Source organism: Bubalus bubalis, chromosome 11 (genome assembly GCF_019923935.1).
Source record: "Bubalus bubalis isolate 160015118507 breed Murrah chromosome 11, NDDB_SH_1, whole genome shotgun sequence".
Taxonomy (NCBI): Eukaryota; Metazoa; Chordata; class Mammalia; order Artiodactyla; family Bovidae; genus Bubalus; species Bubalus bubalis.
In genome coordinates, this window is record NC_059167.1 from 35,287,394 (window position 1) to 35,303,020 (window position 15,627).

Consider the following 15,627-nt stretch of genomic DNA (forward strand, 5'->3'; position numbering starts at 1 on the left):
TAAATAGGTCCAAAATTTAGGAAGATGATCCATATTTAAAGACTGCTAATAGTTAAAGAATTTTTTCATTCAGAAAACACAAGAGACAAGGCTACACAAAAGACAAAGATGAAGTATAAAATGGGCTGGAAATGCCCAAACTTACCCTTGTGAGTAAGTTTTTAATTACCATAAAAGAAAATCTTAAGGATAAGAAGAGAATTTGCCTCTCCTTTACATTAATTCTTCAAATCTAAAATTCCAAGGCTCTAAGGCCTTGTAGGCCAAGAAAGAGGCTTTGCTCTTTTTCATTTTTATTTTTCACCTAAGGTATAAGGCAAGTGTACAAAACCTATGTTCAATTCAATGAATTTTTAACATGCAGATTTCACATAACCACCACCTAAGTCAATATACAGAATGTTTTAAAATTGACTGTCAAGTGCAGAAGAAACACAAGCACATATTCTCCTTGTTACATTAAAACATGACATGTGAGCTGGTCCCCATCTTTGACCCATCTTCTAGTATTCCCCCTATACATACAAATTCCTCAATGTTATAATTTACTATGTGTCCAGAAGTGGGGCACCCCCTTCGAAGTCCTAGGCCTTCAGGCAGCTAAGTAACCTGACAAAACAGGTTCAGGGTCTTTTTCCCTTCAACATTCTCTTCTACCCCTTCTGTTCCCTACCTGCTTTCTCCTAATTCTACTAGGTTTGTAATTTTTTCCCATTTTACTAAAACCATTATTACAACCATTACAAATACTATTAATTTTTCCATTACCAAATCCTAGTCCTAAGATTCCATTTATTAAATATTTCTAAAAATTAACTATGTTTTCTTCAATACCTTAGGTTAAGTTTCCAGCTTTACACATCTCAAATATCATAATACCCTGCCTCTAGTTCACAAGGATTATATTGTGAGGGGTACAGGAGAACTTCTCAATGGGAAAAAAAACTTTCCTACCACTAGAAAGGAAAGAGATGTCAAAAATATATTAAATCATGATTATAAACTGAAAAATAAATCATGCAATAAGTTTATAAACCTTTCATCAAGATGACTTTTGTCCATCTTTATTTTTCATGAATCCCATCTCACATAAAAACAATATAAAATTCGCGACCATGCATGATGGCAGATGTTAACTAGACTTATTGTGATCATTTAACAGTAATACAAATATCAAATTATTATGTTATACACCTGAAATTAATGTCAATTGTAACTCAATTTTTAAAAGATACTATTAAGTCTTAGTTATATGAAGCTTAATCAATTAGTTGTATTACACCTTTAGTACTACATACTTCACTACCACATAAATTCAAACACCTCATGGATACCATTATGATTCATCTAACATACCAGACAAAATGCTTATTCATTCTTTCAACATCCTTCAGCAGCACAGCCACATAATAGATCAAGCTCATGGTCCTTACACAGCTTTCATGATTAGGCCCTAGCAAGCTTGTCTCTTCTTACACCTCCACAATATGCCCTGAATATGCCAATTTTCCACACACTGCCATGACTTTTAATACTGTATTCCCTTAGCCTGAATTTCCCCTTAGCTACTCAGCAAATTCTTGGCTTTAAATCAGGTTTAATTGTCCCCTCTCTGTGGTGCCTCTTCATCCTTATTCTCCTTCAGATAGAATTCTCTCTTCATCTAAACCTATCCACATTTTAAGAATTTTTGGAAAAAAAGAAGAATTTTATTCATCACAATTTTCTATGTATACATCTATCTCCACCCATATTCTCAAAGGCAGGAATCAAGCCTTATTCATCTCTATAGCCTTAGCATTGTAGCACAGTACCTAGCATACTCTCAGTAAAAATTTAGTGGACTGGATATCCTTTAACAAGGTTACAGTTTAAGTACTCTTCGTCAATTGCTCAATGAATATTCAATTGTATTAAACTGACCCAATTTAGTATCAATCCAGTATTTTAACTTTATATATTATTAATCTAATCCAACCCAATTTCCTCCTCCCTGGATGATCTTCTAAACTACATCTTATACAGTAATGAAATTTTCTTCAATAAAATACAACAAGGCTGCAGGGCAAAAGAGAAAAAAATATTCTACTTCTACCATCTTTACTTAATAATCTTGTTGTATGTGTGTGTGTGAGTTGCTCACGCATGTCTGAGTCTTTGTGACACCATGGACTGTAGCCCACCAAGCTCCACTGAATCTGACAAAAGTTTTAGAATAAAAATAAAAAGTCATCCTGTTCTCCTTTGTTCCAACCATCTCATCCTCTGTAATCCCATTCTCCACCTGCCTTCAATCTTTCACAGCATCAGGGTCTTTTCCATGATGCTCATGATGCTCAAAAAAAAAAAAAAAAAGACAGCTCAGGACATTCCCCACCCAAAAAAAGTTTTGTTTTATTCTGAATAAATGAGATCTTAGTGACTGATTTATTTGTGTGATCTATTCACAAAATTGGGGGACTTCCCTGGTGGCTCAGATGGTAAAGCGTCTGTCTACAATGCGGGAAACCTGGGTTCGATCCCTGGGTCGGGAAGATCCCCTGGAGAAGGAAATGGCAATCCACTCCAGTACTACTGCCTGGAAAATCCCATGGACAGAGAAGCCTGGTAGGCTGCAGTCCATAAGTCTTTTCTTCTTTAGTATATATGCAGGTTACCTTACCTGGTATTTGTTATCTTTCTGCTTCCTACACCTAAAGAAACAACAACTTGGTACCATTGTTGGTTTCTGCTGCAATAAGCTCAACCTCTTCCTCCAGGATAAAAATCCATGGGGCAAAGGGACTGAAATTTTTTTTATAACTAAACTGCTCATCTCTCAACTGTCACTTGGAATTCTGACTGCTGGGTAGGAAGGGGTTAAAGAAGTGTGGAAATGAAAAAAATTAAATTACGCTAATCTTTTATCTCTTCTTTTACTAGCACTGACAATAAAAATGACCAGAGGGAAAAACCAAATGGCTGGCTCTCTGGTCTGCCAAGATAAGACAGAAGTCATAATAACAACCAAAAATACAACATCACAGTCATATGCTTTTTTATTGTTCAGCCGCTCAGTCGTGTCCAACTCTTAGCAACCCCATGGACTGCAGCACACTAGGCTTCCCTGTCCTTCACCATCTCCCAGAGCTTGCTCAAATTCATGTCCATCAAGCGCTGTTTCCATCCAACCATCTCATCCTCTGCCATCCCACTCTCCTCCTGCCTTCAATCTTTCCCAGCATCAGGGTCTTTTCCAATGAGTCAACCCTTCGCATGAGGTGGCCAAAGTATTGGAGTTTCAGCTTCAGTGTCATTCCCTCCAAAGAAATCCCAGGGCTGATCTTCAGAATGGACTGGTTGGATCTCCTTGCAGTCCAAGGGACTCTCAAGAGTCTTGTCCAACACTACAGTTCAAAAGCATCAATTCTTCAGCGCTCAGCTTTCTTTATGGTCCAACTCTCACATTCATACATGACTACTGGAAAAACTGTAGCTTTGACTATATGAACCTTTGTCAGCAAAGTAATGTCTCTGCTTTTTAATACTCTGTCTAGGTTTGTCATTGATTTTCTTCCAAGGAGAAAGCATCTTTTAATTTCATGGCTGCAGTCACCATCTGCAGTGATTTTAGAGCCCAAGAAAATCAAATCTCTCACTGTTTCCATTGTTTCCCCATCTATTTGCGATGAAGTGATGGAACCAGATGCCATGATCTTACTTTTTTGAATGCTGAGTTTTAAGCCAGCTTTTTCAATCTTCTCTTTTGCCTTCATCAAGAGGGTTTTTAGTTCTTCTTCGCTTTCTGCCATAAGGTGGTATCATCTGCACATCTGAGGTTATTGATATTTCTCCCGGCAATCTTGATTCCAGCTTGTGCATCTTCCAGCCCAGCATTTCGCATGGTTTACACTCTGCAAATACGTTAAATAAGCAGGGTGACAATATACATCCTTGATGTATCCTTTCCCAATTTTGAACCAGTCCGTTGTTCCATATCTGGTTCTAACTATTGCTTCTTGACCTGAATACAGGTTTCACAGGAAGCAGGTAAGGTGGTCTGGTATTCTTATCTCTTGAAGAATTTTCCACAGTTTGTGGTGATCCACACAGTCAAAGGCTCTGGCATAGTCAATGAAGCAAAATTAGATGTTCTTATGGAATTCTCTTGTTTTTTCTATGATCCAACAGATCCCAGCAATTTGATTTCTGGTTCCTCTGCCTTTTCTAAATCCAGCTTAAACATCTGGAAGTTCTCGGTTCATGTACTGTTAAAGCCTAGCTTGGAGGATTTTGAGCATTACATATGCTTTCTAGACTATTTTTTTTTTTTAAAGAGTTTTCAGAACAAGAGAAAAAATTCTAAAAATTAGTCAAAGAGCAAATCTTAAAAAATGAGTTTCCCTTGTTATCAAACAATTCTTTTAGATAAATTTTAAAATGTGGCTATGGAATTCTCTTCTTTGGACTTTTCTTCATAAAACTCATCTTCACTAAAAAAAAAAAAAAAAAAAAAAACCCATCTCATGCTCAGTGTTATTTAACAGAATATCTAAAAATACACAGAAGCTTTATAGATGGAAGCCTGACCCAATAAGAAAATTAGATAAACAAGACCCTATTGTATAGCACAGGGAACTATATTCAATATCATGTAATAAACTACAATGAAAAAATGTAAAGAATATATATATGTATAACTGAATCACTTTTATGTACACCAGAAACTTAAACAAGTCTAAATCAGCTATACTTCAATAAAAAGTATTTTAATAAAATACAATTCAAACCCCCCAAAAAAGAAAGAAATTGGGATTTTAAAAAATATTAACTTCACACATATGATAGGGAATTTTATGTAAGATGTTAGAATGGCAGTTCTTAGGGTATCAGGTTATCTTAAGGGAAAAAAAATTAAGGCTAATGGTTTTACTCTTATCTACTGATGAAGAGTATCATTTTAAACACAGAATAAAACTAAAAAGAAAAGATCCAGGTACTCTGTTCAAACCTAAGTAAGAATCACCAGCACCTTTAATACTGGAATTCTAGGGCAGATTGAAGCGGAGAAGGCAATGGCACCCCACTCCAGTACTCTTGCTTGGAAAATCTCATGGTCGGAGGAGCCTGGTAGGCTGCAGTCCATGGGGTCGCTAAGAGTCAGACACGACTGAGCAACTTCACTTTCACTTTCACTTTCATGCAGTGGAGAAGGAAATGGCAACCCACTCCAGTGTTCTTGCCTGGAGAATCCCAGGGACGGGGGAGCCTGGTGGGCTGCCGTCTATGGGGTCGCACAGAGTTGGACACGATTGAAGCAACTTAGCAGCAGCAGCAGGGCAGATTGAAGAGTTTCTAAGTATTTATTTTACCTCCCATGAAATTAATTTTAGAAAGTTTAAAACTTTACATATTAAAATAGATGTTTCAGAATCTCTGACAACCAACTCAAAAAAAGAATTACATTCTGCTTTTCTGGATAAGAATTAAGACAACCAAAAAATATCTATCATATTTTATCTAATCCAAGTCACCAATGCTGTATCTCACAACTGGGAGAATAACACTAAATAACACTAAAAATCAAAGATGCCTTCAATTAAACTGTAACCAGAGACTAAGATACATCCACCCTTCGGGTGATAAACTGAGAAGGAGGAAAAAATCTTAAACTGATGAAATATTACATTTGTTAAAAGCCATACCACAACAAAAGGAAATAGGAGTAAGATTTAAGAATAAAAATGAAATACCAATTGAGCATTACACTGGCATGAAGTTACATCCCTGCACTAAACATTATTCATTCAACATTTTCTCTTCCATTACCTTTAGTTGGAAAGGATACAGCATAACGTAATAAAGCATATGCAAAGCACTTAACATCATATTTAGTAGGGAAGGAAAATAAGAAATAATGGATTAATTCTCGACAAGCAAGTGGATGTTAACAAAATACTTCTAAGATACTTCCACAGCATTTGGCACAGCCACCTACACCAATTCAGTACCTGCATAGATGTGAATTTTTTTTTTTTAATTGTTATTATACCAGACTATATTAGGGTGGTAGCATTATGCATAATTTTTGTCTTTTTTACAAACTTTGGTGTTAAAATGTTATACTACTTTTGTACTTATACAAATGTGAATTTTAAAAAGAAAGCAGGCATCTGCTAAAGGAAGTGCTATTATTACATTTCAGCTTCTAATAAAATGTGTCCAAATTTAACAGTAATAGAGAAACATGCAAGGCTTCTATTTTAATGTGTCATATAATATGACGTGTTTCTAGAATACTTTTAAAAACCAGAATTTGAAGAATTATATTTAGAAGAATATGAATGCAACTCTTAGGAATAGCCATAGAACAGACATCACCTGGGGCGCGAGTTTATGGAGCCATGCTTATTCAGGCTGCTACAGTTTTGATGGCTTGCTATAAATACAAAAAGAAGTATCACGGCAGAAGCAGGTGGAGATGAGATGGGAAAAATAAATATTCTAAAGGAAAGGAATTAAGGCTTAAGATGTCTGCTATACACAAAGCACTAGGCTATTCAACTACATATAAACTCCCCCATTTAATTCTAACAAGCTTAGAATGTAAATAAAATCTCAATATAAAAGACTTGGAATGAGAGGCCTTAGAAAAATTAAACAATTTGATCATCACTGCTTTTAAGTGCCGGTACTGGTTTCAAGGTCTTCCCAGGTGGCTCAGCAGTCAAGAATCCTCCTGCCAATGCAGGAGACTCGAATTTGATCCTGAGCCAGGAAGATGCCCTGCAGAAGGATATGGCAGCCCACTCCAGTATTCTTGCCCGGGAAACCCATGAACAGAGGAGCCTGACAAGCTACACACAGTCCAGGGGGTCACAAAAAGAATCGGTCTCGACTTCGCAACTAAACAACAACAAAGTAGGTTTCAAAGACAGTCTCTTTAAGAATCCACACTGTTTAAGAGGAAAAAACTGAAGCTCCCAAAGACCAAGGATTATTATCCTGAGAGCTAAATGTATCAAACTGATTTAAGGAAATTATTTTTATGCATCCTATTAAACTTTTTTTTTGGTGTGGGGGTGGTGCTTATAAACAGGTTCATATTAGCTTCTTCTAAGGAAGAAAATGTAAATTTTCCTCAATTTAGATACTTGACTAGCACAAGATGACTAGAAATGCAATTAAAAGACATATCTACATTTAAACGAAATTCCTAAAAATGAATTAGTTGATTACTATTTAAGAAGAACCATACCTTGTTATACATTGGATATTTCTAACTTATAATTCATGAAAAGCCGTACCTGTTCAGAAACAAGAGTCTGTAGCTTCTGAACTTCTAATTGTAATGCTTTGTTTTGGTCACTTAGAATCTAAAAGAAAGAATCTCAATTTACTGCTTTATTAGGAAAAATTAACAAAGCAACCATTTGAGTAAGTTTTTAAAAAATCAAAGCCGTATAATTACTATAAGCACTTATAAAGTGAGAGATGAATTACATACTGACCTAAGAATGCAAATCTCATGGTGGCTTCATTTTTCGGTTTCAATGAATCTATTTCCATGGTATAGGAATACAGTAATGGTATAAAGCACATGTATGATGATATCTAAAAAGTAGTCTAATTCAGTCATGTGGTTTATCCCAAATGTTTTAACACTGGGCTTAGAACCCTTTCATGTGTATTTCAAAAAGTTTAACAATTTGTCCCAATGAATTCTGGGAAACCCTGCTTTCCTAAGAGAGTACTTACAGGATTACTATTAAGCAAAAAAAAAAAACACACAAATTAAAAAAAAAAAAGCAAATCTTACTGCATGCAGAGATGTACCCATGCAATCAGAATACTTTACAATAATACTCAAGATATTTGGCCATGAACAGAAACTAACACTACATCAGCAACAGAGGCAAATAAAAACACGTCCAACTATCAACTAAAAAATGTAGAGAAAAGGTTGGGGCAAAACAAATATCAAAAGTCTATTATAAAAACAGATAAGTCAAAATTATAGATTAAGTCCCCAAGTAAACTATAGAAATACTTTTACAGAGTGATTATATATAAAAAGTAGTTATTTCTAAATTCACTTCAACTAAAAATTATACAAGCTTGTTCAAAGAAAGCTGAGTTGACAAGTTTAATTACACACCTTAAATTCTTCCATTTTGTTTGAAATTTCACACTGTAGCTGCTCTTCAAGCAATCGTATTTTATCATCCTTAACATGAATACTGTAAGAAAAAAAAATACTTCATACATTCAGAAAGCTTATATAAATTATGTACACAACTATTGGTTATTAGCAGTAATATTTTCTTCAATTACACTTCAACATAAGTGTATGAATGGCCTAAAGTACAGCAATACTTTAATCACCTTTTCTGCATCTTCTCCAGTTCATGTGCAGCAGCAGCCTATATTGGGAATGAGATGAGAATTCTATTATTTCTCAGGAAGCACTCAAACCTATTCTTTTACTTAATTTTACTTATTAAAGTTATATTTCATATACAGTAAATATTAATAGTAAAATGAAGAGCATACATTACTGTAATAATTTTTGCTGTCTAGTATTTTTTATTTCTCACTGATCAACTTTTATCCTAGTAAAAGCTACATCCTTTTCTGATTAGATGGTAGAAGGCAAAAACAAATCAGCACATGAGTGTTATAATCAAGTCCTCCAATAATTCTCTGACAGCTCAGTGGGTAAAGAATATGCCTGCAATGCAGGAGAACCTGGTTCAATTCCTAGGTTGGGAAGATCCACTGGAGAAGGAAGAAGATACCCACTCCAGTATTCCTGGGCTTCCCTTGAGTGGCTTAGCTGGTAAAGAATCCACCTGCAATGCAGGAGACCTGACTTCGATCCCTGGGTTGGGAAGATCCCCTGGAGAAGGGAAAAGATATCCACTCCAGTATTCTGGCCTGGAGAATTCCATGGACTGTATAGGCCATGGGCTCGCAAAGAATTGGACATGACTGAGTGACTTTCACTTCACTCACCAATAACTCAAAAGTGATCAATTTCTTTGGACCAAATATTAATTTCAACATGAATATAGAAACATTCAGGTGAGTTGTGAGGGTTATGGTCAAACAGAAGAGGCTTTTAACAACACATCACACAGCCAAACACAGGTAACCATTATACTTATTATCTACATAGATAAAACTAGGGCTTGTGATACCAATGAAAATAAGTATAAACAAACTGTTAATTCTAAGGTAAATGCTTAAAAGCAATAAAGATCTACCTGTTCATTTGCCAGGGCCTGTAATTTTTGCACTTCAGCTTTTAATAAGAAATTCATATTCTGTATGTCCTAGAACAAAAGGAAAAATAATATTAGAATTATTTAATATAAAATTAGATTTGAAGGTGTGTAATGTCTCTTTTCTACCTAAGCAAAGGTCTCAAAGCATATATCTCAAATTACCACTTCTTATCAGAAAGAAAACTATCAAGTCCTGTTATTTAACATATTTCCCAAATTATCATGAATAATATCATGTGAGAAAAGGCCTTTGAACTTCTCCTCTTAGAGGGCTAAAAAGGATTTTGTAGTTTCGAAAAGAGACAATTTCCAAATGAATTCTAGAGTATTTTCCAGGCTTCACAGACATTTGTACTGATGACAAGATCAGGATAATTCAATGCCTATGAAGTATTGTAGCCATTGTTAAGAAGTACTGTACCTTAAGTTCCTCCTCTTTACTTGCTAAATGATCATGCTCATTTGCTAAAGAATCTTCAGTCTGTTTTATCTGCTTATCCTTTTCTGCAATCCTTTAAAAGGAAATAGATTTGTACAGTCAATAAACATTCAGAAGTTAAGTCACAAATTAAAGGATTAGAAGCCTCAAGTATGATCAACCTTGAGTAAATTTTCATATAACTGTATCTTCAATCTCTATAGACCCTTTCAGTTAGTAGTTAACTGTCACATGCATTACTACAACTTCATAAAATACATACCCCTATTTTAAAACTTGAGGTCAAAGAAGTTAATAATTTAAGCTCACAAGCCTGGTAATGTCAAAAACATTTTTCAGGTCTTCTGAACTTAGGTGATCCATGTCTATACAAATTATACAATACATAACAAAAAAAGAATTTTATTTTTGGCATATCACCATATAGTTAGATTGTTGTTGTTCAATGGCTCAGTCATGTCCAACTCTTTGCGACCCCATGGACTGCAGCAGGCCAGGCTTCCCTGTCCTTCACTATCTCTTGGAGTTTGCTCAAACTTAGGTCCACTGAGTCAATGATGCCATCCAACCACTCCATAATTAGATACAGAGTAGGTGTAACTACTTATTAGATACAAAAACTAACTTCCACTAATCTCAAATCACAGTGATCTCGTCCACATAACTGCTAACGCCCGCAAGAAAGAGTTCTTCCAACTCTTTTTATGACAAAGACATAAAAACACAGAATACACAATGCATAGGGGTAGAAGAGCTAAAGTTGTTCCAAATCTAGTTGAGAGTAATTTTTGAACAAGTTAGAACATAAAATCAATCATAAGTGTAGAATCTAACAGATATGTCAGTGATGACTAAGCAATTTTAAGAGAAATATAGAAGGCAGGCTTACACTTTATGTAATTCTTCTGCTAGAGCTGAAGCGGAGGTCTAAGAAAGAAAAACAGTGTCAACACAAAAGCCTTTAAGAGAAAGTTCAAAAGTTGTACAATAATCATCACAATAGGGCTTTAAAAATTAAAAGAAATAAATGTATATAAAGTTAAGGAAGTAGCTGGCTCATGATGAATGTTCACTAAATAACAGCTATTATTCTGAAAGTAAATTTGATCAACAGCTTCCAGTATTAGGGAATTAGCATCATAAGACATTTCTAATGAAATAAGTTGGCAGGTCTGAAAACTATTTAACTGACAAGCAACACGTACACAGGAAAAAAAAAAAAAAGCAGCAAAGGCTATTTTTCATTTATGAGCTTCTCCTTAATAAAAATTCCTAGTAATGAAATGATACCATTCATGATTAAGTTTAACAAGTCATTTAATAAAGCCCATGTTCATCTCTACTTTTCAAAGGTAAGTATTTAATTTCTGATAAATTTTCTAGAACTACCTCTCAGCTATAACTTAAGATCTCAATCCAATTTGAGTTAATAATTTACATACACACAAACATTCATATACACACAAACACCTATGTAATTCTTTCTCAATTAATTTTACACAATAGTTCCTACAAAGAAAACAATTAGGGAAAAAAACCTGTTTACAGTTTTGGGATTTTCAACTTGCCTGAACCTTAAAAACAAGCTTTTAATGTTAGAACTACTTTTCACACAGAAAAGTGACTTCTGTTCTATTACTTTTCCTACAAACAATTTTTAGAATTTTAAGTTGAAAAACTGAAATTCACAGTATGTATATTATGGAAACAAGCTAACCGGTTAAGTATTTAAAAGTCTCTTCTCTTCTTAATGTTATACTATTTATATTCTAAAGGCTATGTATCTGTATCCATCTACCTACCTATCACGTTACACAACAATGATGCCAAAGAACAACAGGTTTAGTGAATATTTAATGAATACATTTAATATATAAACGGTTATTCTTGACACCGTTTGGCCAATTCCTCCTTTTTTGTGACAGGATGGTGGACATTTTTTTCCCTCCTAAGGTTAAAAACTCTCTAACCCACCTTCCCATTAGTCAGATTTGGATTTCTTTCATACTCTTCCTCACAGCACTAAACATAATTATCAGAGCACTTACCACTCAGGATCAGCCAGGTGAGATTCACTGACTAGTCACCCAACTACTAATCCAGTGCATGGCACTGAACAGGCACTCAAATTATTTACACAGCTAGGAAGTTATTAGTAATGACGAGCAATAAGAAAGCACCATTACCTGGGCTGCTATCTGGGAATGGAACTGTTGAATTTGAGCTTTCAATGCCTCATTCTGCTCCAAAATATCCTTTCAAAAACCAAAAAGGAGAGGGAAGAAGTGTGCTATTAAAAATGCCAATGTATATGAACAAAATGAGTTACAGGTACATCTGTTTATCTTTTAAAGGTACTCAAGATTCCAAAGGGCCTCCCTGGTGGCTCAGAGGTTAAAGCGTCTGCCTGGAATGTGGTAGACCCGGGTTCGATCTCTGGGTGGGGAAGATCCCCTGGAGAAGGAAATGGCAACCCACTCCAATACTCTTGCCTGGAGAATCCCATGGAGGGAGGAGCCTGGTAGGCTACAATCCATGGGGTAGCAAAGAGTCGGACAGGACTGAGCGACTTCACTTAAGATTCCAAAAGGCACCATTTTAAATAACAATGATGAGGCATTCTATTCTCAGAGCTAATTTATAAAGCAGAAATTAAGAATACATTGTACTGTTCCTAATCTAATACAAAAAGCATTAGACTGTCGGTAAAGGTATCTTTGAGCACATATTCAGACCATATTGTGACAACTGCTCGAAGATTAAATTTAAATTTTTCATCCCCACTCCAAAATTAGGATAAAGAAGGCTATCCTCTCTCTCCTACACAAGACACATCCAACCACTGCCCATCTTTATTATTTTTTAAAGAGGGAAAATTAGATACCTGAACTTGCATTTGTAGAGATTCTTCTTTGTTCACCCTTTTTTGCTCCGATTCCATTAACTGCATTAGTCTTTGCTCCAACTGTTGTTTTGATACCAAGGTATCTGTAAGCTTACTATGCAGACTCTGTACTTCATTTTCTTTGGCCACAAATTTACTCTGTAGATCTAACAAAACATTGCATTTTACAAAGGTTTCTTCCTTTGCCTGGTTACTGCTACTCTCCTTGAGAGCAGGCTTATCTCCCCTGGAATATTCCCCTTTTGAATCTCTCCTGTGCTTTCCCACCTATATATGGCTCCCCTGAGCAGCCTATGCTTACCTTTTTTCACAGCACCTGCCACACTGTACTAATTCACCTCTTCTCCCAAAGAGTGAGCTTTTTGAGATCAGAGATTGCCTTTTCTCTATATCCAGAGCTGTGCCCAAGGCTTGACACAAAATACATAATTAATAAATGTGTTATCTGAACAGTACATGAATGTTTAAAACTGTATATCATTTCTTGAAAACATTCTTAATTTCCCCAAAGATGTTTTACTAAGTTATTCAGTGAATTTCTTGTCAATTCCTCGTACTCTCATACCTGAAGAACAGACAAAGATGCTAAAAGCTGACAAATGTCCTGGTGTAAGATGAAATAATTAACACTTTTCTGCCTACTTCTATTCTTAGCAATAATCCCAAAACAAGAAAATGAGAAACAAAAACAGTCTTTGATGCAATTAGAAAATAAATAGAACTCCAAATCACAAGAAATTAAGATAAAACAAATGGAGAGATGATCACTGACTTTGCAAAGATGAGGAAGGGTAAAGTAAAAGCTCAAGAAAACAGAAACTTATGAGAGTTGCCTCCCCATTCTATAAGACAAATAATTCTAAAACAGGGGAGGAAAAAACAAACAAAAACATACCACACTACCACCAAGGACAGAGAGGCAAACAGAGAGAAAAACAATGTATATATGAGTGTGTTACATAGTTTTAAGAAAAGTTAAGATAATGTCACTTCTTTAACAAGACACTAATAATAGAATGGAACACAACTCAAGGAAGAACTCTTGAAAATTAAACATGTAATGGTAACATCCAGGATTAGAATCAGGAGAGCATATTTTTTTACCATATTAGGAGAAGTTAAAACACCAAATTAATACCTTCAAAATTCTCTGGGGAAAACTATTTCCAATCTAGAACTCCACATCCAAACTACCCATTAAGCATTAAAGTAGAAAGACTAAAAACATTTTCAGATACTCAAAGCCTCAAGAAATGTACCTTGAGGTATATTCTTATAGAGCAACTAAAAGATATACTATTAAATAAGGGAGGAAAGCGAAAAAGATGGCAATGACATAGGATCCAGAAAACAGAGTAAACAGACTAAAGGAAGTCTGAGAAGACAGCTCAGCGTCAATCTAGAAAGCAACAAGTACTGGAGCAGAAAGAATGAGGACTCCAAAGGCATAGCCTCAGGAAAAACTGAGAGCTTCACCAGTATCTAACATGTTGAGAGGCTGGGGGAAGCAGAGAGGTTAAGGAGTTTAACCTTAGGTAAAATTTGAAACAATAAAACAAAGATCAAGCAAATTAAAAATATAAAGCAAGTTAAAAATATAAAGGAGGAACTTCCCTAGTGGTCCAGGGGTTAAGAATCCACCTTGCAATGCAGGGGATGCAAGTTCAATCCCTGGTGGGGGAACTAAGATCCCACACAGCATACCACAGAGCAGCACAACTACTGAAGCCTGCACACCACACTAGTGTGTGTATCACAACAGAAAGAGCCCACATGATGCAAGGAAGGTCCCGCATGCACAACCAAGACCCTAGACAGCAAAATAAACAAATCATCATATATATATATAGCAATAATTAACTTCAGGAAATTAAAAACGTTGCTCAAGAGCTGTACTTTTATTTATCTTGACTCAACATTGAGTTACACAGTCAAACTAATGTTAAAATCGAATGCTTTGTTGATGAAATATAACATACTAATTAAAAATAAGCTAATATAGCTTAACATAACAACAAACTTCATATATATTTTTTAAAAGCCTTCAAATATCTTAGACATATCTAAATATTGAACCAAAGGGAAATGCCTAGGGGTAAAAAATATCAGAGGAAACCAAAGGTCTAACACAGAGCCAAAACTCTGTATGATCTACTCTTGTGTTTGGAACTGTATTTACTATAGGCTCACCACCACTTTCATGGGAAGAAGGGGGACAGAGATAAAACACACTATTACAAGCTCCATTATCTCCTAAATGAATTCATCAAATTAAGAATAGTGAAAGCTAGCATTACGTAGATAGTTTTCAGTCAACTACTTGGAATGGTAATGCTCTCACCATTTTTCTCTTCACAATACAGGAATGAGTCCTTCTTAGAAAAAAAAAATTAAATAAAGAACTGATTATGGAATGAGAGAGAATAACCACAGAAATGGAACACACATAGATTCCTACTACCCTGTTTATGGACTATAATTTTATCTGCAACTTAATACCTCAGACAAAACCAGTAGAGACTTATTTTTAAAACACTAAGAAATGTTAAAGAAATAAAAGTATTCAAAGTGTAAAAGCTATTTTTATTGAGCTATAACCAAAATGCCAATTTATACTTTCTTCACATATGGAGAAGGGCGGAAATTTTACCCAGAATTACATAGTAACTTTATATGAATATTTCTTCCCTTTACCTTGCTGAGCTGCTTCATGCTCTGCTGTCCTCTTCCTGATATAGCTCTGGACTTCTTCCCACCTCCTCTCAGCTTCTTGAAGTTGAACCTGGGGAAAGGATAAGTCAGCACAAACACAGGATTTCAATTTACAGAAAAAAAGCATCTTCTATCTTTACTGTTGTGCCATAAAACGGCTTCTTCCAACAAACTAATCACTAGTCTCCCACATTTTAATAACATAGGCAGATGTGCTCAGCCTGATAATATGCACAGATATTATCAGTCACAGCCATTCTACCTGCCAATATACAGGATTTACAGATTAGAGATTTCAGAAACTC

The 15,627-nt window shown here is 35.3% G+C and overlaps 1 protein-coding gene across 8 annotated transcripts in view; it reads right to left on the reverse strand.

Annotated features, from left to right (window-relative positions):
* Positions 1-15,627, reverse strand: part of KTN1 (kinectin 1) — a 111,634-nt gene that overhangs the window by 41,236 nt on the left and 54,771 nt on the right. For all 8 annotated transcript variants that reach the window (XM_025295483.3, XM_025295484.3, XM_025295481.3 and 5 more), the window contains exons 10-18: positions 15,305-15,392; positions 12,590-12,756; positions 11,892-11,960; positions 10,595-10,632; positions 9,688-9,778; positions 9,246-9,314; positions 8,365-8,402; positions 8,138-8,219; positions 7,287-7,355 (exon numbers count right to left, since the gene is read on the reverse strand). In XM_025295483.3, the coding sequence (XP_025151268.1) occupies positions 7,287-7,355; positions 8,138-8,219; positions 8,365-8,402; positions 9,246-9,314; positions 9,688-9,778; positions 10,595-10,632; positions 11,892-11,960; positions 12,590-12,756; positions 15,305-15,392 (711 nt within the window). The remainder of the gene's footprint in view (positions 1-7,286; positions 7,356-8,137; positions 8,220-8,364; positions 8,403-9,245; positions 9,315-9,687; positions 9,779-10,594; positions 10,633-11,891; positions 11,961-12,589; positions 12,757-15,304; positions 15,393-15,627) is intronic.